The sequence below is a fragment of the Anser brachyrhynchus genome, assembly GCF_964034855.1.
Source record: "Anser brachyrhynchus genome assembly, chromosome: 30".
NCBI lineage: Eukaryota > Metazoa > Chordata > Aves > Anseriformes > Anatidae > Anser > Anser brachyrhynchus.
The window spans coordinates 1021142-1043528 of NC_137723.1; the positions used below are offsets into that span (position 1 = coordinate 1021142).

Below are 22387 nucleotides of genomic sequence, written 5' to 3' on the forward strand. Positions count from 1 at the left end.
TGGGAGCACTGGGAGCTCCCCGCCGAGCGAGGGTCGCAAACGCCGTCGGGGTCCCCACTTGGTTTATTTGGGGGGGGTCGAGCCCCCGGCCCCTCGCACCCCCAAAATTGGGTGTCCCCAGGCTTGGTCCGTGGAGGGGGGGGGCGATCCCACAAGACCCCAAATTGGAGAGGGAGGGAGGCAGCGGGGGGCGGGGGGGGCTCCAACTCAGAGCTTGGTCACAGCCTGGCCCCACTCGGCCAGGTGGGGACCCGGGTGGGGACCAGGACCAGGAGGACAGGGACCAGGACCAGGACCAGGATGAGGAGCAGGACCAGGACCAGGATGAGGAGCAGGACCAGGATGAGGAGCAGGACCAGGATGAGGAGCAGGACCAGGACCGAGCGGACCTAAGAAGATGAATGAAGAAGGATGCCCTGAGCCAGCGTGTCCCCAACCCCGTGTCCCACCCCCTCTGCCCCATCCCTCACCCCGTGCCCGAGGCTGGCGGCAGTAGACGAAGATGCCGGCGGCCAGGACCACCAGCCCCACAGTCATAATCGTGGCTGCCACCGCCACCATCACCGTCATCTCCCGGGACAAACCAGGACCTGCGGCGGGGGACAAGAGCGGGCGCGCTGAGCCGCTGGGGACCCTGGGCTCACTCCTCACGTCCCCATCCCCAGGGCTCACTCCAATTCTCCCGGAGGGGCTTCTCCAGGCTGGCGTGCTGCACCGAGCACGTGTAGGTGTCCCCAGTCGTGGCGGTGGCCGTCAGGGCCACCTGCGTCTGGTAGGTCCAGTCGCCGGCTGGCAGGAGCTTGGCGGCGTCCCCCGAGGCCACGACGTCGCCGTTGCGCAGCCACTGGATGGTCACGTTGGGTGGGTAGAAGCCCCACACGTGGCAGGTGAGGAGGACGGCATCAGGGACATTGGTGAGGGGCGTGGGGACGACGCGGACCTGGGGCGGCGCTGGAGCAGGGAGGGGACAGTCAGGGATGGGGATGGCCCCCTTCCCACCCCATGCGGTAGCCGGTGCAATGGCCCCTGTGACACCCCCTATGCAATCCCCCAGTCAATTCCCTGTGCAATGTCCCCGTGCAGTGTCCCCCGCGTGTCCCCATGCAGCACGTATCTGTGCCTTACCCCATGCAACGTCCCCTCGCAGTGTCCACTGCACGTCCCCATGCAACGTGCCTCTGGAATTTCCCTGCGCAATGCCTTGGGCACGCTCCCTACAATCCCCCGTGCAACTTCCCAGTGCAATATCCCATCCGATCCCCCATGCAATGTCCCCGTGCGATGTCCCGTACCACGCCCAGTGCAATGTCCCCGTGCAACATCCCCGTGTGTCTCCCGCTCAACTTCCCTGTGCGGCATCCCGTACAACGCCCTGCGCAGCGTGCCCATGCAATCTGCTTGTGCAATCTCCCAGTCAATCCCACGTTCAACGTCCCTCGTGCAATGTCCTCTACAGTGTCCCCTAAGACGCCCCCATACAACACCCCTGTGAAGTCTCCCGATGTCCCCATGCAATGTCCCCGAGCAATTTCCCCAAGCAGTGTCGCTGTGCAATGTCCCCTACAATGCCCCGTGCAACATCCCTGTGCAATGTCCCCGTGCAACACCCCTGTGAAATCTCCCACTCAGTGTCCCCGTGCAACTTCCCCACACAATGTCCCTGTGCAATGCCCCGTGCAACGTCCCCGTGCAATTTCCCCGTGCAACTTGCTTGTACAGCGTCCCGCACAATGCCCCGTGCAGCGTCCCCGTGCAATCACCTCAATTCCCTGTACGACAACCCCGTGCTGCACCCCACACAACATCGCCCCGCGTCGCCCCGCGCAACGCCACCGCGCAACACCCCGCCCCGCATCACCCCGTGCAACGTCCCCGTGCAACGTCCCCGTGCAACGTCCCCGTGCAACGCGCCCCGGGGCTCACTCCGCCGCAGCGCCGTCTGAGCCCAGTAGTGGGGGGCCAGGTCGCGGCAGGCCTGGCGCCGGGCCTCGACGCGCTGCACCAAGGTGCTGTTGTTGAAGAGGATGGCCAAGACAGTGGCGACGCCGTGCAGCAGCCCCCCGTGGCACGGGTAGAATAAGCGAACGTTGGGCTCGTAGCACACCAGCTGGTTCTTGTTGAAGGCCAGGGTGAAGTTGAAGCCCTGCTCGGAGCCGTTGGCCGCCAGCGCGCAGGAGCTGGCCATGTGCATCACGAAAGCACCTGCCCCAGGAACGGACACCGGGGTGGGCACGGCCCCAGGGGGGTCTGCAGCCTCCTCCCCGCCCTTGCACCCCGCGTCCTACCTGCGCCCCGGCAGCTCAGCACCAGCCCCAGCACCCCCAGCGCCCACATCCCTGGCGGCGGCATCGGGGTTCTGAGCCTTCATCCCACCCCGCACCACCCGGTGCACACCCTTCTCCTCCTTCTTCTCCTTCTCTTCCTCCTCCTCCTCCCTGTTTTCTTCTTTCCCGGGATCCAACGTCATCGCCATGGGCGGTGCAAGGACAATGGACTGTGCCCAGGGTTGGGCCAGCACCCTTGGGTGCGGGGGGGGGGGGGGGGGGGGAACGACACAGGTGGCACCACCCTGAGGGCATGGAACCGCACGGCGCAACCCCGCTACGAGCCAGCGGAGAAGCCACCCTCCAGCGCCGCCAGGACAGACGACACCGCGAGGCTGCAAACGAACGGGTTTAATTGCAACGTGTCGCCGGCTCCGTCCCCACGCTGCGCTCTCAACCTGCAACGGGGGGGGGTGGTGGGATATAAATGAGCAGGGGGGGATGTGTCCCCTCGGTCACTGTCCCCCCCCCCCCCACCCCGTCTGTCCCCACGTACCGCGGCGGTGTCGGTAGGTGGCCGCCAGCAGCGCCAGCCCCACCAGCGCCAGCAGGATGCCCAGCGCCATGGCGGCGCCGCACAGCGCCGTGGCCAGCACGTCGGAGGGGACGGGGTCCTGCGGCACTGCGGGGACACACCGGGAGCCGTCAGAGGTTGGCCCCGCAGGTGGGACCCCCCCCCCAACCCCTGAAAAGGCGGCCCCCACTCACCCCAGTAGGTGAGCACAGAGGTGTTGTCGCGCTCGCGGGTGACAATGCAGGAGTAGACGTCGCCAGCGCGGGGCGTCACCTCCAGGTAGGAGAACTGCACGAAGCCCAGCTCCTCGACGGGGGTGTAGGTGGTGTTGGTGACGCCTTCGGTGACGGGGACGCCGTCCCGCTGCCAGCCGATGGTGACGGCGGGCGGGAAGATGTTACCCACCATGCAGACCAGCGTGTTGGGCCGGCCGAGCTCCAGCGGCCGCTTCAGGAAGACGTTGGCCACCGGGATGCCTGCGGCAGGGGGGTGGCAACGGCAGGGATGGCACCGGCAGGGGTGGCACCGGCAAGGGTGGCAGCAGGGGACAGGGGACACCTACCCTTGGCTTCAGCCATCGGCATATACTGAGTAACGTAGAAGGTGAGTGATTGGAGCAGCTCCTGGCACAGCGTGGTGTCGTGGACGAGCTCCGACGGCGGCTCGGTGGCCTCGGGCCACGCAGGGAAGTCGGGCAGGCGCGGCTGCCAGCGCGACGAGGGGGCGTCGAACCAGAAGAGCTGCTCGTCGTCGAAGGTCAGCGCCAGCCCCAGCGAGGGCACGTCCGGCTGGCAGAAAAGCACCTCGGCCAGGCTGTGCACCGGCGGCTCTGCGGTGCGGGTGCAGGGTCAGCGGCACGCGTGCGGCATGCACACGCGTTGTGTTGCATGCGTGCATTCGCGCTGTGTTGCATGCGTGCACTCGCGCTGTGTTGCATGCGTGCACCGCATGCACCCATGTATGCAGTCTGCATGCACGCCGTGCTGTGCATTTGCACACACCGTGCGTGCGCGCGCGCCGTGCACTGCGTGGGCATCCACTTTGCACATGCACACGCTATGCAAAGGGTCACGGTCCGCCTGCGTGCTCCTTGCAAGTGCACGCTGCGTCGGCACGCGCTCAGACGTCGCGCGAGCACAGACACCCTGCGCACACGCATCCGCCCGCTTGTCCACACGCGCTGCACAGTGACGCCGCACGCGCACGTGCCGTGCAGGGATACACACGCAGAGTGTGCATGCACTCACACGCTCTGCTTGGATGCGCCCATGCTGTGCGTGGGCACGCTGCATGCACGCACTGCCCTTGCACACATGCTGTGTTCACACTCAATGTGCACACACACTCTGCATATGCCTACCATGCATGAAAACGCGCTGTGCAGCGACACACACGCTGCTGCTACTTATGCAAGGGGCCACCCCATGGCCCTGTGCATAACCCCCCCTTGCACCCTACCCACAGCACTTTGCCCTGCTATGCGTACACTCCTGCTCACACTCGTGTGTGCACGAATGCACAGACAAACCCATGCATGGCTCTGTGCACTAGCACAGAGCCCCCTGCACTAGCATACAGCCCGTCCTGCTCACACCCCATGCGTTAATGCACAAACAGCTCCCTGCAAAGTCCCTTGCACTAATGCACGGCCACCTCTTGCACACTGCACACGGCCCCTTACAGTAGCATGCAGTCACCCCTTGCACGCTGCACATAGCCCCTTGCACTAGTGCATGGCCACCCCTTGCATGCCACGCACAGCCCCTTGCACTACTGCATGCAGCCCCTTCCACTACTGCACAGCCACCCCTTGCACGCTGCATAGAACCCCTTGCACTACTTCATAGCCACCCTTTGCACACTGCGCAGCCCCTTGCAGTACTGCACACAGCCCCTTGCACTACTGCACAGCCACCCCTTGCATGCCTCACACAGCCCCTTGCACTACTGCACAGCCACCCCTTGCACTACTGCACGGCCACCTCTTGCACACTGCACAGCCCCTTGTACTACTGCACGGCCACCCCTTGCACGCTGCATAGAACCTCTTGCACTACTGCATAGCCACCCTTTGCACACTGCATGCAGCCCCTTGCACTACTGCACAGCCACCGCTTGCACTACTGCACAGCCATCCCTTGCATGCCTCGCACAGCCCCTCGCACTACTGCACGGCCCCTTGCACTACTGCACGTAGCCCCTTGCACTACTGCACGGCCACCCCTTGCACTACTGCACGGCCACCCCTTGCACTACTTACTGCACAGCTACCCCTTGCACACTGCACAGCCCCTTACACAAGCACACAGTCCCTTGCACTATTTCACAGCCACCCCTTGCACACTGCACAGCCCCTTACACAAGCACACAGTCCCTTGCACTATTTCACAGCCACCCCTTGCACACTGTACAGCCCCTTGCACTAGCACACAGCCCCTTGCACACTGCACAGCCACCCCTTGCACTACTGCACAGCCACCCCTTGCACTACTGCACGGCCACCCCTTGCACACTGCACACAGCCCCTTGCACACTGCACACAGCCCCTTGCACTACTTACTGCACAGCCACCCCTCGCACTAGCACACAGCCCCTTGCACTACTGCACTTACACCCCTCCACGCCCCCCCCAGCCCCTCGCACTCCCACTTGCACCCCCCCCTCCTCCCACTCCCACCCGGGGCACGACCGCGCGACGCCCCCCTCCCCCCCCAAACCCCCCCCCAGGGCCACGCACACCCCTTGCACGCCCCCCCGACCCCCGTCCCCAGCACGACCCCGTCCTACCCGGGGTGGCGGCGGCGGCCAGGGCCACCCCGAGCAGGGCGCCCAGCAGCGCCCCGCGCCCGCCCGCAGCCCCCATCCCGCCGCTGCCCCGCCGCTCCCCGCCGCCGCCTCCGCCAATGGCCGCGCCCCGCGGCCCCCCCGCGTCACCGGTTGCTAGGGAGAAGGCGCCCGCCGGGCGCCCCGGTGCCGTGACAGGCGCTGGGGGGGGGACACCCCGCCGAGCTCCCACCCGCGACAGCCCCCACGGGCCCAGCGTGGGCGACGGGCTGGGCGGCTCGCCTTCGTTAACCTAATTAATTAACCGCCCTAATTAACCGAGCGGGGACCCCCACCCCGCTCCGCCGGCCCCGCCCGGATGTTGCTGCTGCTGCTGCTGCTGCTGCTGCAAGGGGTTTTGGGGTAAAAACGCGGGGTTTTGGGGTCCGCCGCGGCCCTGGGGACGTGGCGGCGACGGTGCGGCGCCCCCCGCCCCCCCCAGCCCCGCAACCACGCGCGCGGTGCGCGCACCCCCCCTGCCTGCGCTCCGCGCACTGCACCGCTTTGCAGCCACCGAGCTGCAGGCGCCGCAGCCGCCACGAGGCTCTGCACTGCCCCGAGGGCGTGCACGGCACTGCTGCAATGCCGGGCACCCCCCTGGGTGCACCCTCGCAACGCCGTGCACCCCCTAAGCGCACCCTCGCAACGCCACGCACCCCCACGGGTGCACCCTTGCAACGTCGGGCACGCTTTGCAATGCCGGGCATGCTTTGCAACGCCCCGCGTCTCCATTCATACACCCTTGCAGCACCGTGCACCCTTGCAAGGCCGTGCACCCCCCCACCGGTGCACCCTTGCAATGCCGGGCACCCTTCGCAGCACCGTGCTTTTCCATTCATGCACCCTCACCGTGCCATGCACCCCCACTGGGGCACCCTTGCAATATGGGGCATCCCCCTAAGCGCACCCTCGCAATGTCAGGCACCCCTTGCAAGTATGTGGAACTCCATACGTGCGCCCTTGCAACGCTGGGCACCCCTTGCAATGCTGCGCACCCCCGCAGGTGCACCCTTCATTAATTTAATGCCCCAAATAGGGGCACCCTTGCAATGCTATGGACCCCCATAAGTGCACCCTTGCAACACCAAGCAGTGCTTTGCACCCCTATAGCTCCACCCTTACAATAAGGGGCATCCCCCTAAGTGCACCCTTGCAACGCCATGCACCCCCGTAGGTGCACCCTTGCAACACCGAGCACCCCTTGCAATGCCTTGCACCCCCATAGCACCACCCTTACAATATGGGGCATCCCCCTAAGCGCACCCTTGCAATGTCGGGCACCCCTTGCAACACCGGGCACCGCCATTAGGTGCACCCTTGCGGTGTCATGCATCCCCATAGGTGCACCCTTGCAACGTGGGCACCCCTTGCAAGGCCGTGCACCCCCACACGTGCACCCTTGCAAGGCCGCGCACGCTTGCAATGCCGTGCACCCCCACGCTGCACCCTCGCCATGCCGTGCACCCCCATCGGTGCACCCTTGCAATGCCGTGCACCCCCAAACGTGCACCCTTGCAACGCCGTACACCCCCCCATAGGAGCACCCTTGCAACGCCGGACGCACCTATAGGTGCCCCCCCCGCCCCGTTCTGCCCCCCCCGAGCACCACTCCCCCCCCCGCCCCCCCTCCCCAGGGGGTGGCCGCTGCAGAGGGCCCGCACGGCGCATGCGCCCCCCTCCCTTCCCCCCCCCTCCTCCCCGGGGGGGGCGGGGGACGGCGCTAGGACCCCGCGGAGCCCCGCGGCCCCCCCACCCCAGGGCGGAGGGGGACGGGGGGGGGCATGAATGGGGCCGTGAGAGCCGCGGGGGCGCCACGTGACGGCGGGGAGCCAATCGCGGCGCGGGTGACGTAGCGCGTGGCTCCCTTTTTCTGCCCTGGGATGTTTTTTTTCTTTTTTTGCCCCAAACCGGGGCTTTTGGGGGGGCCGGGCAGGGCGGATGACGACGGGCCGGGACCGGGGGGCGCGGCCCCGCTCGGGGGCTGCTCAGGTGAGTGCCGGGGGGGGGGTGTGTGTGTGACCTCACCCCCCCCTTTTTTCTTTTTTTTTTATTTTTTTTTATTTTTTTCCCCCATAAAACCCACCCGCGGGGGGGGGGGGAGGAGGAGGCCACGTGGGGCGGCGCCGTCAATCAAACCGAAGTCCCGCCCCCCCCGCCGCCGCCGGGCCCGGCGGCCAATGGGAGGCGCGGGCGGCGGTGACGGGCAGGCGGCGCGGGGTGGGGGGGGGCGGCGCGGGGCGGCTCCGTGCGCGGCGGTTTGGGGCGAAAAGCGCCATGTTTGGGTGTTCGCGCGGGGGCGGCGGCGGGCAGGGCCCGCGGGGCCCAAAGTGCTGTGTCACGGCGTGGCGGCTGCCGGGGGGGGGGGGTCCCCTTTACCCGGTCCCTTCCCCTCGGTCCCTGTCGAGCCCCCCCCCACCAGCACCACCACCACGCTGCAGGATGCCAGCGGGGGTCTCCCCGCTGCCCACGCGTGTCCGGGACCGCCGTGGGGTCCCCCCCCCTAAAAAAAAATCTTTCGAGGGGGAACCGGGGGCAAGGAGGGGGAACCGGGAGCGGCTGGGGCTGCGCACCCCGCGAGGGGGGTGAGGGCCTCGGCCGGGGGGGGTGCCGAGGTTTGCGTGGGGGGTCTCGTGTTCGCCGTGGGGGTCTTGAGGCTGCCATGGAGGTCTGCGGGGGGGGGGGGGGGTTGAGGTCGCCGTGGGGGTCCCGAAGCCGCCGTGGGGGTGCTGGGGCCGGGCTGAGCAGCGCGGAGCCGGGGCGGGCACCCCCCCCCCCCGGCTGGCTTTGGGGGGGGGGGTGAGGGAGCCCCCCCACGCGTGTCACGGAGCCGCGTGGGCTCCCCTCAGGGCTGTGGGCTGCCTCCGGGCACCGAGCCCCGCTTATAGGGGGGTCACCGGCACCCCTCGGGCTCCGCGTGGGGGCCGCGGGTGGGAGCCGGCCCCGTGGAGCCCCGGGAGTCCCGCGGGGGTCCCGTGGGGATCCCGTGGGGGCTGCGGGCGGCGGGGCCGGGGGCGGCGGAGCGCCGGGCCCGGCCGCGCTCATTGTCCGCCGCCGCCGCACAAAATGGCCGCCGCCCCCTCCCTTCCCCCTCCCCCCCCCCTCCTCCTCCTCCTCCTTCGCCGGCCGGGCGCGCGACAACAACAGCCAACGGCGGGCGCCGCCCCCACGTGACCCGCCAGCCAATGGCGCCGCAACGAATGGCAGCGGCGGCCAATGGGCGGCGGCGCCGCCGAGCTCTGTCGGCTGCGGGCGCCGGGCGGAAGGGCGGGGGAGCGCGGCGCCGAGTGAGCGACGCGCCGGGCGGCCAATGGGAGAGCCGCGCCACGAACGCTTCCGCCCAATGAGGCCGCGGCGGGGCGGGCAGGGGCGGGGGGGTGATGTCAGCGCCGCCGCCGCCCAATGAGGGGCCGGCTGGTGTCTATATAAGGGCGGCCGGGGGCAGGCCGAGAGGCGCCATTTCGCGGGGACGAAGGACGGAGCGGGTCGGGCCCGGTGCGCGCGGGGGGCGGCCCCAAACCGGATCCATCCTCCGCCGGGCGGCCCAGCCCCCGCCTCCGCGCTCCCGGAGGGCTCCGCCGGACCCTCCCCGGCCTCCGTAGCGACCCCTGCCTGCGGCCAGCGGCGAGGGGGGCCCTCCCCCCACCCCCACCCCCCGCGCTCCCGCCCTCCTCCCTTCAGGGAGCCAAGATGGAGCCCGGCCGCTGAAGCCCCCGCCGCCATCCGCCGCCATCCGACCCCCGGCCCGCCTCGCCGAGCCCGACCGCCGGCCTCCGAGGATTCCTCCGGCTCCCAGCGACACCTCCGGGCCTGTATTGACGGCGTCGCGCAGGACTCGGGGCCCGCCGGCGGCGCCCAAGAGGCGGCCCCCCCCCCCCCTCCCCGGTCCCTTTCCCCGGTCCCCTTCCCCCCCCCCCCTTCTCGGCCCCGCCGCCATTTTCTCCGCGCCCGCCGATGTGAAGGCCGCTGGATGGTCCCGAGCCGCCGCTCGGTGATGCCCGGCCGGGGGCCGGCTCCTTAACGGGGCGGGGGGAGGCTCCTCCCCGGCGGGCAAAGTGGGGGGGGCGTCGGAGGAGACGGCGGCGGGTGGAGGAGGAGGAGAAGGAGGAGGAGGAGGAGGAGGAAGGCCGGGAGCCGGGCACGCAGCCGCCGGGATGCTGCAGAATGTGAATCCCCAGAGCAAGTAGGTGCTGGGGGGGCTCGGGGGGGTGGGGGGGGGGGCTCGCATCCAGCCTGCGGGGGGGGCACCGGGCTCGGGTGGAGCCCGGGGGGTCCCCACGGAGCCCCCGCGGGCTCGGGGATGTGGCAGCGGGAAGCCCGCGGGGGGTCCCCGGGGAGCAGCAGCGGGGCTGGGAGGAGGGGGGGGGCTCCCCTCTTGCGTCGTCCCCCCCCTCCCAGTTCGTCCCAGTTCGTCCCAGTCCGTGGCACCGGCGGCGCCGTCCTTCCCTCATCCTTGGCGCCGCCGCCGCGTCCTTGGCGGCTCCCGGCGCTGACGGCCCGCCGGGGCCGGGCGTCCTGCAGGGCCCCGGGGGGCTGCGAGCCCCCAGCGAAGCGGCCGGGCGCCGGCTTTGACCCTCCTTGAGTTCTCCGGAAACCTCTGGACCCCCCCCTGTGTTCGCGTCCTGGTTCAGGGGTCCCCGCTGCTGCCCGTGGCGCTTGAGGCCGATTTCCCCCCGCCGCTGCAGCTTCTGTGGCTTCCTCCTACCTCCCCGCCCGGCTGCCGTGCCTATTCCACGCCACTCGCTCCGCCGAAACCCCCCCCGAGACCCCCATTGCGAGGTTACGCCCGCGCCGCCGCCTCCTAACGGGTCCCGTTGGGTCCCCAGTGTCCCCACCACCGCCACCCCCCAGCCACCACCTCGGGGCGGTGACGCCGCGGGGCACCGCGTCACCCCGGCGCGCGCCGGCACCGTCACCCCCGCGCCGGCTTCTTTGTTCGCGGGCGGACCTGGACCCGCGCCAGCTCCTGGCCGCGCCGGCGCTGCCGGTGGGGTTCTGGTGCTTTTTATTATTATTTTTTATATTTTTTTATTATTATTATTATTTTACCCCCCCCATGAGCCGTTTGCGGCGGGCCCTGGCGGTGCGGAGCTGCCCCCGCTAACGGTGTCTCTGCTCCCCCCCCCCCTTTCCAGGATTCTGGGGGAGGGCAATGCCGGGCTCATGGGCCTGGCGGCGGAGTCGACCCCCGGCAAGCGGATCCGCAAGCCCTCGCTGCTCTACGAGGGCTTCGAGAGCCCCACCATGGCCTCGGTGCCAGCCCTGCAGTCCCCCCAGGTGAACCCGCCCCCGCCGGAGGTGTCGAACCCCAAGAAGCCGGGCCGGGTCACCAACCAGCTGCAGTACCTGCACAAGGTGGTGATGAAGGCCCTGTGGAAGCACCAGTTTGCCTGGCCCTTCCGCCAACCCGTCGACGCCGTCAAGCTGGGCCTGCCGGTAACGAGCTCTCGCGGGCGGGCGCGGGAGAGGCGGCGGCGGCGCCCCTGGTGGGGGGGGGGGGGGGGGGGGGGGCGAGCGCGTGTGTGTCTGTGTCCCCCGCTTGCCCCGGGGGGGCCGCGGGGCCGGCGGCGGCATTAGGCAGGCACGGGGTGTTAGGCCAACGCATCGCTCGGCTCGTGCCGCCTGCCCCGAGACACGGTCCCCAGCCTGAGAGTGCCAGGGACGGCGCCGTCCCCTCCTGGGGCTCCGCCACAGAGATGCAGCTGCAGGTGCCTGGGCTGTGCTGTCCCCTCGCCCTCTCCATGGGGGCGTAAATCCTACGGGCTCCGAAGCCCCCCCCCAACACACACACACACCCCCCAAGGTCCCGGTAGGCGGCCCGCCCGCTCGGCTCGTCCTGGGGACGTCCCCAGAGCCGCTGTCCCCCTCCCGCTGCCCCCGCGCAGGTACGGGTGAGGTGACGCGGCCGCTCCGGAGGGAACCCGGACGCTTCCCCCCCCCCCCCCTCCTCCCCCCCCCACCTAATCTCTTGTGCCCTGAATGCGTTTTGCAGATTCCCATCCATGAATTTGTAGAAGACATCCTGTGACCCCAATAATAAACGCCAGCCCCCCGTGCACCTGTGGCGCCCAAGGATTTAAAGCCCGGAGGTAAATTCCACGTAGGTTCGCTCTTAACCTTAGCGTTAGCGTCCCCTGAGCCCCATCGCGCCTCGCGCGAGAGCGTGCCCTCGAGGCCGCAGGACGCCGGGGTCCAGCCGTCCCCGCAAAGTAGGCTCCCCTCCAGGGCTCAACCTAGGGACCCTTCCCCCATCAGAATCTGGACGGTGGCACTCTAGGGTGGGGACCAGGTCCGGAGGCGTTTTGTTTTTTGTCAACCCGATGCACCCCCTGCCTGCTTTCTGATGAGTGAGAGCGGGTGCGTGAGCGGGCGGCCGGCCCCGCGCGCCGCCCGCGGCGCTAACGCGAGCTCGAGCAGCTTTCGAGCCCCTACCCCACCCCAGAAACGCGTCGCCGGTGGCTCGGGGGTGCGAGGGGGGTGGGCAGGGGCGCGCCGTGGTCGTTGGCGTGCAGCTGACCGCCCGTGCCCCCCCCCCCATTTCGTCGGCAGGACTACCACAAGATCATCAAGCAGCCCATGGACATGGGGACGATCAAGCGGCGCTTGGAGAACAACTACTACTGGGGGGCTGCCGAGTGCATGCAGGACTTCAACACCATGTTCACCAACTGCTACATCTACAACAAGGTGAGGGGGGAGGCCGTGCACGGGGGGGCGGGGGGCGGCGCCTTCCCTGCGGTTTCTGACACTGCCCCTGGCCCTCCCCGCAGCCCACAGATGACATTGTGCTGATGGCCCAAACCCTGGAGAAGATTTTCCTGCAGAAGGTGGCTCAGATGCCTCCGGAAGAGCAGGAGATTGTGGTCCCGGTGGCCAAGAACAGCCACAAGAAGGGAGCGTCCCGGGCAGCGGGTATGTCGGTGCCGCGCGGGGCGGGACGGCCGCTTGGGTTTGGGACCCCCAAAGGGTTTTTTTGGGGGGGCAGCTGCGGCGCTAACGGGGAGGGGGCTTCTGTCTGTGCCCAGCGCTCCTGGCGGGCCTCACGGCCGCTCAGCAAGTGCCGGCCGTCTCCTCCGTGTCCCACACCACGGTGTACGCCCCGAGCCCCGACATCCCCACCACCATAGTCAACATTCCCCACCCGTCCGTCATCTCCGCTCCGCTCCTCAAGTCGCTGCACTCCACCGCCCCGGCCGTGCTGCCCACGCCTGCGGCCACCCAGCCTGTGGCCAAGGTAGGACAGGAGGAAGGAGCCGCGGGGGAGAGGCTCCGGGCCCGCGGGCTCGGCGCGGCCTCACGCGCCCCCCTCCTTTTGCCTCCTCCGGCAGAAGAAGGGCGTGAAGCGGAAAGCGGACACCACCACCCCCACCACCACGGCCATCATCGCCACCAGCGGGGAGTCCTCGCCCTCCGCCACGCTGCTGGAGGCCAAGGCGGCGAAGATCCCCGCGCGGCGCGAGAGCGGCCGGCCGATCAAGCCCCCCAAGAAGGACTTGCCGGACTCGCAGCAGCATCAGACGTCCAAGAAGGGCAAGCTGTCGGAGCAGCTCAAGTACTGCAACGGCATCCTCAAGGAGCTGCTCTCCAAGAAGCACGCGGCGTACGCCTGGCCCTTCTACAAGCCCGTCGACGCCTCAGCCCTGGGGCTGCACGACTACCACGAGATCATCAAGCACCCCATGGACCTCAGCACCATCAAGGTTCGGCTGGCACCGCGGCCAAGACGGGGGCGGTGGGGCGAAAGAGCTGCTGTGCGGCTCTTTTTGGGGGGGGGGGGGCCTGTGGCTTGCTTGGCCCCAGCAGGGGTTCCTGGAAGCCTGGGGGGCTCGGGCTCACCCGTTTCGCTCCCCGCAGCGGAAGATGGAGAACCGGGACTACCACGACGCGCAGGAGTTCGCCGCCGACGTCCGGTTAATGTTCTCCAACTGCTACAAGTACAACCCGCCCGACCACGACGTGGTGGCCATGGCCCGCAAGCTGCAGGTGAGTGGGGTCAGGGCTCCCCCCGCCGGACCCCAAACGCCGTGCCGACCCCCTCCCCCTTTTTCCCTCTCCTTCCCCTCAGGACGTTTTCGAGTTCAGCTACGCCAAGATGCCTGACGAGCCGCAGGACGCCAGCCCGCCCTCGGTGTCGGCGCCGCTGCCCGGTGCCCTCTCCAAGTCCTCCTCTGAGGAGTCCTCCAGCGACGAGGACGAGGATGATGAGGACGACGAAGACGACGACGAGGATGAGAGCAGCAGCGAGAGCTCGTCGGAGAGCGAGGAGAGCTCGGACTCGGAGGAGGAGCGCGCCAACCGCCTGGCCGAGCTGCAGGAGCAGGTGAGGGCCGGAGAAGGGCCGGTGCCACGACCTGCGCCCGCTCCCCATGCCCGCCTCACCCCCCTGTCTCCCCCCACAGCTGCGGGCCGTGCACGAGCAGCTGGCTGCCCTCTCACAGGGCCCCGTTTCCAAACCCAAAAAGAAGCGGGAGAAGAAGAAGAAGAAGAAGTCGGAGAAGCACAAAGGCCGGGGAGGCGACGACGAGGCCCGGGCGCGCCAGGCCCAGCTGCGCAAAGCCAAGAAGGCCGGGGGCGGCGGAGGGACCAGCGGGGGCGGCGGCGGAGGCAGCTCCAAGTGAGTTGGGGGGGCCCCTGGGTGCTGCTGCCGGGCTTGGGGTGCGGGCGGCAGCGGTGATGACTCTTTCCCCGTCAGATCGACCGTGGTGATAACCTGACACAAACAAGCCAAACCCCGTCTGAGTGCTGCCAGAAAGCAGGGGTGGGAGCGCATGGGGTGGGCGCTCATGGGGTGGGCTTCGGGGGCGGGGGGGGGGGTTGCAGCATCCCTGAGGCCTCGCTCCCGGCAGGAACTCGAAGAAGGCGGCGAAAGCGGCGCTGCCGCCTCCCCCGGCGCTCTACGACTCGGAGGAGGAGGAGGAGAGCAAACCCATGACCTACGACGAGAAGCGCCAGCTCAGCTTGGACATCAACAAGCTGCCCGGCGAGAAGCTGGGCCGGGTGGTGCACATCATCCAGTCGCGGGAGCCGTCCCTGCGTGACTCCAACCCCGAGGAGATTGAGATCGACTTCGAGACCCTCAAGCCCTCGACGCTGCGCGAGCTGGAGCGCTACGTGCTGTCCTGCCTGCGGAAGAAGCCCCGCAAGCCCTACAGCGAAAGTGAGGCGGGGGCGAGGCTGCGGGGCATGTGGGGGGGCTGTGGGGCTGCGGGCCGAGCTCAGCAGCCCCTCGCTTTCTCCCCCCAGCCATGAAGAAGCCGGTGGGGAAGACGAAAGAGGAGCTGGCACTGGAAAAGAAGCGGGAGCTGGAGAAGCGGCTGCAGGACGTCAGCGGCCAGCTCAACTCCACCAAGAAACCCCCGAAGAAGGGTGAGTGCTGGGTTAGGGTTGCGGGTGGGATTTTTTTGGGGAGGAGGAGGGGGGCGGCCTCAGGCCCCGGCGGTGCTGAGCGCGCCCTCGCCTTGCAGCCAGCGAGAAGCCCGAGTCGGCGCAGCAGGTGGCCGTGTCACGGCTCAGCGCCTCCAGCTCCAGCTCCGACTCCAGCAGCTCCAGCTCCAGCTCCTCGTCCTCGGACACCAGCGACTCGGATTCGGGTTAGGGCGGCCGGAGCGTCCACGGCGGCTGCGAGCGGCGCGGCCGGGTGGAGCCACGGGCAGGTTCGGAAGCGGCTCTGCGGGACCGGGCCCGCGTGAACCGGACTGAGAGCCCCCGCCCGGCGAACTGCGCCCCCGGGGTGGGCTGGGGGGGTGCTGAGGAGCCCTCCCGGTGCCTGAGCGACGCCCCCACGGACTTGGGGTGGGGTGGGGGGTGGCCGGTGGTTACAGGCTGGAGGTTCCCGGGTGTCGCCAGGGCAGGGGGGGCTGCGCTCAGGCCCCTGGGGCCGGGCGGGGGTGTATGGCCACCACCCCGTCCCCAGCAGGTTTTACCGTTTGTTGTTTTAGGTTTTTTTTCTGACTTGTGGGATTTTTTCCGAGGGGGAAAAGTTTGGGGTTTTTAAGAAAAAAAAATATAAGAAAAATTAAAAAAAAAAAATCTTAAAAAAGCATTTAAAGGAGAAAAAAAAAACACACACACACAAAAGGGGTTAACAGTCCCGAATTTGGGTTTGCCGTGGAGGCAGCAGGGCAGACGGCAGCGCCCCGTGGCCGCAGCCCTTCCCCGGCCGGGGGAGCTGCCGCCATCCCCGTCCCCTTGTCTGTGGAGGATTTTAATTTATTTGAGCTGCGTCGTGCTGGCGCGGGCCCCGGCCCGTTGTACATAGCCCTCCCCGGCACACGAGCAGGGCAGCATGTTCCCCGGCGGGGCAGGGGGGAGGGAGGGGCCGCCTGTTTTTTACGTTGACTGTATAATTTTTTTCTACTCGTTTTATTTTTTTTTTCCTCCCTTCCTTTCACCCTCCCGCCCCCCCCCTCCCTCCCCCATCCCCACTATTAGACCCTTAGAGCCGTGTTTTCATCTTATTGTATGTTTCAAACCTTTCGATTCTTTAACATGTAAATAAAGAAAATATTATTCGAGTTGAGCCGGGCTCCCTGTGGTCATAAGGGTTGTGTCTCCTCCCTCACCTGCCCCAGGGCTGCTTCTGGGGACAGGTGCCGGCGTTGTTCCTGCCCCTTCCCCCCCCGCCCCTACCCCCACACACATTGGGTTGGGTTGAGCCCTATTCCCCCCAGGGCTCTTGGCCTCCTTGAGCCCTATTACGGGCAGGGCTCAAGGGGTTGTGGTAAATGGGGCCGCATCAGGCTGGCGGATGGTCACTGGTGGGGTCCCTCAGGGCGCCATTTTAGGGCCAGTCCTCTTCAATGTTTCTATAAATGATTTGGATGTAGGACTAGAAGGTGTTTTGAGCAAATTTGCCGACAACACCAAACTTGGAGGAGTTGTGGACTCGGCTGAGGGTGGAAAGGCCTTGCAGAGAGATCTGGTCAGATTGGAGAGCTGGGCGATCACTAACCACATGAAGTTTAACAAGAGCAAGTGCCGGGTCCTGCACCTGGGACGGGGCAACCCTGGCTATACGTACAGACTGGGCAACGAGACGCTGGAGAGCAGCCCTGTAGAGATGGATTTGGGGGTTGTGGTTGACAGCAAGCTGAACATGAGCCAGCAGTGTGCCCTGGCAGCCAGGAGGGCAAACCGTATCCTGGGGTGCATCAAGCACTGCATCACTGGTCGGTCGAGGGAAGCGATTGTCCTGCTCTACTCTGCGCTGGTGCGGCCTCACCTCGAGTACTGTGTGCAGTTCTGGGCACCACAGTACAAAAGGGATGTAAAACTGTTGGAGAGTGTCCAGAGGAGGGCGACGAAGATGGTGAAGGGCCTAGAGGGGAAGACATATGAGGAGCGGCTGAGGTCACTGGGCCTGTTCAGCCTGGAGAAGAGGAGGCTGAGGGGGGACCTCATCGCAGCCTACAGCTTCCTCAGGAGGGGGAGTGGAGAGGCAGGTGACCTATTCTCCGTAATCACCAGCGATAGGACCCGCAGGAATGGTGTCAAGCTGAGGCAGGGGAGGTTTAGGCTGGACATCAGGAAGAGGTTCTTCACCGAGGGGGTGGTCGCACACTGGAACAGGCTCCCCAGGGAAGGAGTCACTGCACCAAGCCTGTCTGAGTCTAAGAAGCGTTTGGACCATGCGCTTAGTCGCATGGTCTGAATTTTGGGGCAGACCTGTGTGGTGCCAGGAGTTGGACTCGATGATCCTTGTGGGTCCGTTCCAACTCAGGATATTCTATGAATCTATGATTCTGTTCCCCCGGGGCTCTTGGCCTCCTTGAGCCCTATTCCCCCCGGGGCTCTGGGCCTCCTTGAGCCCCGTCCCTCTGGTACTCTTGACCTTGAGCCTCTTGGCCTCCTTGAGGTTTCCTACAGGGAAGTGACTGGCGCTGCGGGCTGGGTGCCCGTGTCCCTTGCTGCTCCTCACCTGTCCCAAGGGGCAGTGGGACCCCACACCCCCACCAGTGGCTCTTTTGCACCCTGGGGGATCCAAACCCCCTTCCCTCCCAGCTCTTGAGGTTGGTCCTCGAACACCTTCGTAGCAAGTGTCAGAGGGTGCCCTGCGGGGTCAGGTTCTGCCTAGTGACGGGTGATGCTGCCCAGCCCCGCTGCTCACTGGTTCTTACTGGGACGCCCAGTCACAGCACTGGGTGGAGTCTGCCTTGAGTGGGGTCCCAGCACCCCTCAGCCTCCGCTGAGCAGCCATGGGGACCGGCCGCATCCTGGGAGCTGGGGCCGTGCTGGTGGCACTGGTGGTGCTGGGAGCCCGCCCGGCTGGGGGCGAGGAGACCAAGGGTGAGCTCAGCCCCACGCCGTGGGGCAGGATCCCACGCGTGGCTGCTGGAGGGGAGGTGGGATGGGGGGGGGAGGGGGCCACCGGGGCCCTGGCACCACCACGCAGGGTGTGGGCATCCACAGCGACTGCCTCACCCTCTGCCCTGCAAGGCCTAGCAGCAGAAGGCTACCCGGGGGGGCCCAGAGAGCTCCGGGGGTGCTGCCCCCCCCCGCCCAGGGCTCTCTTGTGTCCTGGTTCCCTTCTCTGTGCTTCTTCCCTGCGTTCCCCCCACCTCTTGTCCCCTCCTGCCCCCAGGACCCCCCCTGGGAGCCCCTCGGCCTCTTCCTGACCCCAGCACGTGGGGCTCCAGGGGGTCGGGGTCACGGCGTCGGTGTCACCGCGGCTGGGAGGGGAGTGGGGATGGGGGGGGGGGGGGGCTCCAGGGTGGGGAGGGGGCTCCAGGTCATCTGTGAGCCCTGCCCAGCCCTGGCTGGGGGCTGGGGGCCTGGGGAGGGGAAGCTGGGCTCCCTAACCTGACCTGCCTGTACAGGGTTCTTCCAGGAGATGGCGGTGGGTGAGTGTCAGTACCTCAACGGCACCGAGCGGGTGAGGCTTCTGCATAGGTACATCTACAACCGGCAGCAGTACGTGCACTTTGACAGCGACGTGGGGCAGTTTGTGGCTGACACGGAGCTGGGCAAGCCTACAGCTGACTACTGGAACAGTCAGCCTGAAGTACTGGAGGATGAAAAGGCTGCAGTAGACACGTTCTGCCGGCACAACTACGGGGTGTCGGACCCTTTCATCCTGAAGAGGAGAGGTGCGTGCACGCGAGCGCAGAGCTGGTGGGGCTGGGCCGCCTCCGCGCCCCGTTGGGCCTGGCACAGCCTGGCTCTGGGGGCCGGGCACAGCCCAGGGGAGGCAGCCCGTGTGTGCCCTGTCCTGCCTGGGCCCAGGGGCAGCGGTACAGGTGACCGCTGGGCTCTCGCCGCCCTTGCCCAGCTCTCTCCCTCTCCCCGCAGTTGAGCCCAAGGTGAGGGTCTCTCCCATGCAGTCGAGCTCGCTGCCCCAGACCGACAGGCTGGCGTGCTACGTGACGGGCTTCTACCCCGCCGAGATCGAGGTGAAGTGGTTCAAGAACGGCCAGGAGGAGACGAAGCACGTGGTGTCCACGGACGTGATCCCCAACGGGGACTGGACCTACCAGGTGCTGGTGATGCTGGAAAGCACCCCGCAGCACGGGGACACCTACAAGTGCCAGGTGGAGCACGCCAGCCTGCAGAGCCCCATCACCCACGAATGGGGTAAGGCCCCGGCCCCCGCCTCCCGGGGGGTCCCGAGCCCCCACCCTGCTGCAGGCAGGGAGCGGGAGCACGGCCCCGGCCCTGAGCCCTCGCTCCTGTCCCTGCAGTGCTCCCGGCGGACGCCGCCAGGGGCAAGATGCTGACGGGCGTCGGGGGCTTCGTGCTGGGGCTCATCTTCCTGGCGCTGGGGCTCTTCCTCTACGTGCGCAGAAAGGTGAGCGGCCGGGGCGCTGGGGGTGGCGTGGGGCTGGGGGGGCCGCGGTTCCCCCCCGCGGTGACGCTGACCTGGTCTCGCTGTGTTGCAGGGCGCATCGCTCCCCCGGCTGCAGGTAACGTCCCCCACCCGCGGCCCCGCTGCACCCTCCCCGTGGGGGCTGCTTCCCCTTCCCCCCCTACCACCACCAGGGCTGCGCCCCGGGGCCGCAGGCAGCGCGTCCCTGGGGGGCCGTGGGGCAGAGGGCTGGGGTGCTGCCCCCCACCCGCTGCTCACCCCCTGCTCTCTCCCCACAGGGCTCCTGAAGCAGCTCCTGCTCCTCGGATCCTCAACCCCCAGCGCCGCCTCTGCCCCGCGCTCACCCAGCTCCTGCCCTCGGCGCCTGGTCCCACAGCCCCTGGTCCCACAGCCCCACGGCCCCACACGACTCCTCGGGGTCCCCCCCTCCCTCGTTCCCATCCCAGCTCGGCTTGGCCGGGGCCACTGGGAGCCCCAAATAAAGTGTCCCAATGCACTGCGGCCCTGCTGCTGTGGGGACGGTGGGGCAGGGGCGGGCACCACCATCCCTGCACACACAGCTCCAAAGCCTTGGGGGGGACGGGGCTGCTTGGGGGCCTGGGTCCCAGAGCCCGGGGGGCGCTGCCTGGGGGTGAAGGCAGCGTCCTGTGGGAGGGGGGCTGGTGGCGGAGCCTGCTTCCTGCTGCCTCTGGGCTGCTGCACTGGTGCTGGGGATGGGTGCGGGGTGCAGGGGTCCTGGGCCCCTGGAAGGGCCTGTGGGGTCTGGGAGCTGGGGCACCCATCCAGCCCCCACAGCGACCGCCGTTCCCACCCTGAGCCCCAACACGGCCCCACCAGAGCCCGCGGCTCCCCTGTCCCCAGGCTGGGACACCCCGCAGCCCCCCCCTGGGTCACCCCAGCGTCACCACGCAGTACCCCTGGGGTCACCCCACCACCCCACCCAGGGCCCACCGTGCTCCCCCCAGATCTCCCAGTCCCCACAGCCCTGCAGCCTGGGGCCGAGCACACCACAAAGCGGCGACGTGGGGCTGCAGCGGCGCTGTGCTGTCCCCGAGCACCGTCGCTCTGCTGGGCAGCAGCAGCCCAGCGCCAACAGGGGCAGATCCTGGTTGGGGGGTGCCGAGGAACAGCGTCAGGGGGCAGCGGGGCTGAGGATGGAGGGGACAAGGGGCATGGGGCCACCGGGGCACGCTGGGTGTTGGGGGAGTGAGGGCTGGTAGGAGAACTTGTGGAGCCCATGGCCCTTGCACAGCACCCAAGGAACCCCAGGTCCCGGCCACAGCGCTCGTCCTGCTGCCCCTCGCAGACGCAGCGCTCCAGCAGCGTCACCCGCTCGGTCCTGGCGAGGAAGTGACACTGCACCGGGAGGTGGAACTGGAGGAACCCTGCAAGGGCAGGCAGGGCAGGGGGTCCCACTCCCCCTCCCCACGCCCCCAGCCAGGGCTGGGCAGGGCTCGCAGACACCCTATAGCCCCCTCCCCGTCCCTGGCCACCCGAGCGGGCAGGAGAAGCAGAGGATGCCCTCTGCAGACAGGGGAGCAGCCTCGCGCTCGCAGGTCCTTCACCCCCCCCTGCAAGACTGCTGGAGCGACAGCACGGCAGGACATCAGTGGTCCCGGCGGCTCCTCGGATGCTACCTGAGAACTTGCTTCTCTCGCCAGGAAGGGGTCCCAGCCCCGCCAGCCCCACGCTCGCACGCACTCACCTCTGCTCCCCATGGCAGGAGGGGTCAGCACCCCATAGCTGTGCTGGCAGAACACATCCGTGGCTGCCTGGATCCTGTCCCCCATGTTGGGACCTTGCCTTCGGGGATTTGTGGGCCTCGATGGGATCCCCCCAAGCCTCCTCTGCTCCAGGCTGAGCAGGCCCAGCTCCCTCAGCCTCTCCTCCCAGTGGAGATGCTCCAGTCCCTGCAGCACCTGGAGGTGGAACTGGAAGAACCGTGCATGGGCAGGAAGGGCAGGTAGGAGAACTTGTAGAAACTGTTGTACACCTGGCGGTAGAAAACTGTCTTGGAGACACCTTCCACCACCTCCTGGCCATTCTTCAGCCACGTGATGGTGATAATGGACAGCCAGAACTTGTCCACGTAGCAGATGAGGATGTTGGGGTCCCCCAGCTCCACGGGAAAAAGAGCTCCATCAATGTCCAGATCACTGGCTGGTTGCTTGGCTGCTTGTGAAAGTCCTTGATGTCTGCATGATTAATTGGATGAATGGCTAGACAGATGGACGAATGGAAGTGTGGATGGATGGATGGATGGATGGATGGATGGATGGATGGATGGATGGATGGATGGATGGATGGATGGATGGATGGAAGTGTGGAGGGAAGGATGGATGGATGGATGGATGGATGGATGGATGGATGGATGGATGGATGGATGGATGGATGGATGGATGGATGGATGGATGGAAGTGTGGAGGGAAGTATGGATGGATGGATAGATGGAAGGAAGGAAGGAAGGAAGGAAGGAAGGAAGGAAGGAAGGAAGGAAGGAAGGAAGGAAGGAAGGAAGGAAGGAAGGAAGGAAGGAAGGAAGGAAGGAAGGAAGGAAGGAAGGAAGGAAGGAAGGAAGGGAAGATAGATGGATGGGATGGATGGAGTGAAAGACTTACGGTTGGTTGGATGAAGAGCTGAAGAAATGAATGATTGGGTAGTTGCTAAGCCACTACCCATCATAGCTGAAAAGTCATGGCAGACTGGTGAAGTCCCCAGTGATTGGAAAAGGGGAAACCTAAGCCCCGTTTTTAAAAAGGGTGGAAAAGAGGACCTGGGGGGACTGCAGGCCAGTCATTCTCACCTCTGTGCCCAGCAAGATCATGGAGCAGATCCTCCTGGAAATTATGTCAAGGCTGGTGGAGAATAGAGGCAACTGGTGACAGCCAGCATGGCTTCACTAAGGGCAAATATTCCTGACTGACTTGG

The 22387-nt window shown here is 67.2% G+C and overlaps 4 protein-coding genes and 1 long non-coding RNA gene across 12 annotated transcripts; 2 read left to right on the forward strand and 3 right to left on the reverse strand.

Moving 5' to 3' along the window:
• Positions 1 to 48: 48 nt before the first annotated feature.
• LOC308184286 (HLA class II histocompatibility antigen, DM beta chain-like) lies at positions 49 to 2514 on the reverse strand. 3 transcript variants are annotated; one of them, XM_080571306.1, is made up of 6 exons: positions 2286 to 2514; positions 1924 to 2202; positions 673 to 951; positions 471 to 590; positions 333 to 389; positions 49 to 290 (listed from the first exon to the last, which is right to left on the reverse strand). In XM_080571306.1, the coding sequence occupies exons 1-6, from the start codon at positions 2347 to 2349 to the stop codon at positions 208 to 210; spliced, it is 882 nt and encodes a 293-aa protein (XP_080427432.1). In that variant the 5' UTR covers positions 2350 to 2514; the 3' UTR covers positions 49 to 207. The 3 variants fall into 3 exon arrangements, with proteins under 3 accessions (XP_080427432.1, XP_080427431.1, XP_080427430.1); XM_080571305.1 differs by having other exon boundaries at positions 49 to 280; positions 311 to 389; XM_080571304.1 differs by having other exon boundaries at positions 49 to 389.
• A 146-nt stretch (positions 2515 to 2660) lies between these two features.
• Positions 2661 to 5753, reverse strand: LOC308184292 (class II histocompatibility antigen, M alpha chain). The gene is made up of 5 exons (XM_080571336.1): positions 5626 to 5753; positions 3401 to 3667; positions 3033 to 3314; positions 2821 to 2946; positions 2661 to 2722 (listed from the first exon to the last, which is right to left on the reverse strand). Exons 1-5 carry the CDS (start codon positions 5699 to 5701, stop codon positions 2718 to 2720), a joined length of 756 nt encoding a protein of 251 aa, XP_080427462.1. The 5' UTR covers positions 5702 to 5753; the 3' UTR covers positions 2661 to 2717.
• LOC308184296 lies at positions 3674 to 5476 on the reverse strand. 3 transcript variants are annotated; one of them, XR_013942622.1, is made up of 4 exons: positions 5373 to 5476; positions 4951 to 5328; positions 4830 to 4883; positions 3674 to 4741 (listed from the first exon to the last, which is right to left on the reverse strand). It is a non-coding gene; the product is annotated as an uncharacterized lncRNA (long non-coding RNA). The 3 variants fall into 3 exon arrangements; XR_013942621.1 differs by lacking the exon at positions 4830 to 4883 and having other exon boundaries at positions 3674 to 4764; positions 5007 to 5328; XR_013942623.1 differs by having other exon boundaries at positions 3674 to 4764; positions 4852 to 5328.
• A 1757-nt stretch (positions 5754 to 7510) lies between the features above and the next one.
• On the forward strand, positions 7511 to 16177 carry BRD2 (bromodomain containing 2). Of its 4 annotated transcripts, none has more exons than XM_080571343.1 (12): positions 7511 to 7650; positions 10794 to 11094; positions 12208 to 12345; positions 12429 to 12570; positions 12684 to 12892; positions 12987 to 13358; positions 13513 to 13641; positions 13724 to 13978; positions 14058 to 14272; positions 14505 to 14815; positions 14902 to 15024; positions 15123 to 16177. In XM_080571343.1, the coding sequence occupies exons 2-12, from the start codon at positions 10822 to 10824 to the stop codon at positions 15251 to 15253; spliced, it is 2298 nt and encodes a 765-aa protein (XP_080427469.1). In that variant the 5' UTR covers positions 7511 to 7650; positions 10794 to 10821; the 3' UTR covers positions 15254 to 16177. The 4 variants fall into 4 exon arrangements, with proteins under 4 accessions (XP_080427469.1, XP_080427467.1, XP_080427468.1 ...); XM_080571341.1 differs by lacking the exon at positions 7511 to 7650 and adding an exon at positions 9109 to 9841; XM_080571342.1 differs by lacking the exon at positions 7511 to 7650 and adding an exon at positions 9109 to 9841 and having other exon boundaries at positions 14097 to 14272.
• A 1607-nt stretch (positions 16178 to 17784) lies between these two features.
• LOC308184298 (class II histocompatibility antigen, B-L beta chain-like) lies at positions 17785 to 19960 on the forward strand. Its single transcript, XM_080571345.1, has 6 exons — positions 17785 to 17943; positions 18474 to 18743; positions 18946 to 19227; positions 19335 to 19441; positions 19533 to 19556; positions 19738 to 19960. The coding sequence occupies exons 1-6, from the start codon at positions 17853 to 17855 to the stop codon at positions 19744 to 19746; spliced, it is 783 nt and encodes a 260-aa protein (XP_080427471.1). The 5' UTR covers positions 17785 to 17852; the 3' UTR covers positions 19747 to 19960.
• The last annotated feature ends 2427 nt before the right edge of the window (positions 19961 to 22387 follow it).

Excerpts from the sequence above, each read along its gene's own strand:
- LOC308184292 (XM_080571336.1), bottom strand. The coding sequence starts at position 5,701 with ATGGGGGCTGCGGGCGGGCGCGGGGCGCTGCTGGGCGCCCTGCTCGGG. Across the intron at positions 3,668-5,625 it reads GGCCGCCGCCGCCACCCCGG|AGCCGCCGGTGCACAGCCTG; the intron begins GTAGGACGGGGT and ends CCCGCACCGCAG. Across the intron at positions 2,947-3,032 it reads CTCTGTGCTCACCTACTGGG|TGCCGCAGGACCCCGTCCCC; the intron begins GTGAGTGGGGGC and ends GTGTCCCCGCAG.
- LOC308184298 (XM_080571345.1), top strand. The coding sequence starts at position 17,853 with ATGGGGACCGGCCGCATCCTGGGAGCTGGGGCCGTGCTGGTGGCACTG. Across the intron at positions 17,944-18,473 it reads TGGGGGCGAGGAGACCAAGG|GGTTCTTCCAGGAGATGGCG; the intron begins GTGAGCTCAGCC and ends CTGCCTGTACAG. Across the intron at positions 18,744-18,945 it reads TTTCATCCTGAAGAGGAGAG|TTGAGCCCAAGGTGAGGGTC; the intron begins GTGCGTGCACGC and ends CTCTCCCCGCAG.
- LOC308184286 (XM_080571304.1), bottom strand. The coding sequence starts at position 2,349 with ATGCCGCCGCCAGGGATGTGGGCGCTGGGGGTGCTGGGGCTGGTGCTG. Across the intron at positions 2,203-2,285 it reads GCTGAGCTGCCGGGGCGCAG|GTGCTTTCGTGATGCACATG; the intron begins GTAGGACGCGGG and ends TTCCTGGGGCAG. Across the intron at positions 591-672 it reads GCCCCTCCGGGAGAATTGGA|GTCCTGGTTTGTCCCGGGAG; the intron begins GTGAGCCCTGGG and ends CCCCCGCCGCAG.
- BRD2 (XM_080571341.1), top strand. The coding sequence starts at position 9,813 with ATGCTGCAGAATGTGAATCCCCAGAGCAA. Across the intron at positions 12,346-12,428 it reads ACTGCTACATCTACAACAAG|CCCACAGATGACATTGTGCT; the intron begins GTGAGGGGGGAG and ends CCCTCCCCGCAG. Across the intron at positions 12,893-12,986 it reads CCACCCAGCCTGTGGCCAAG|AAGAAGGGCGTGAAGCGGAA; the intron begins GTAGGACAGGAG and ends CTCCTCCGGCAG.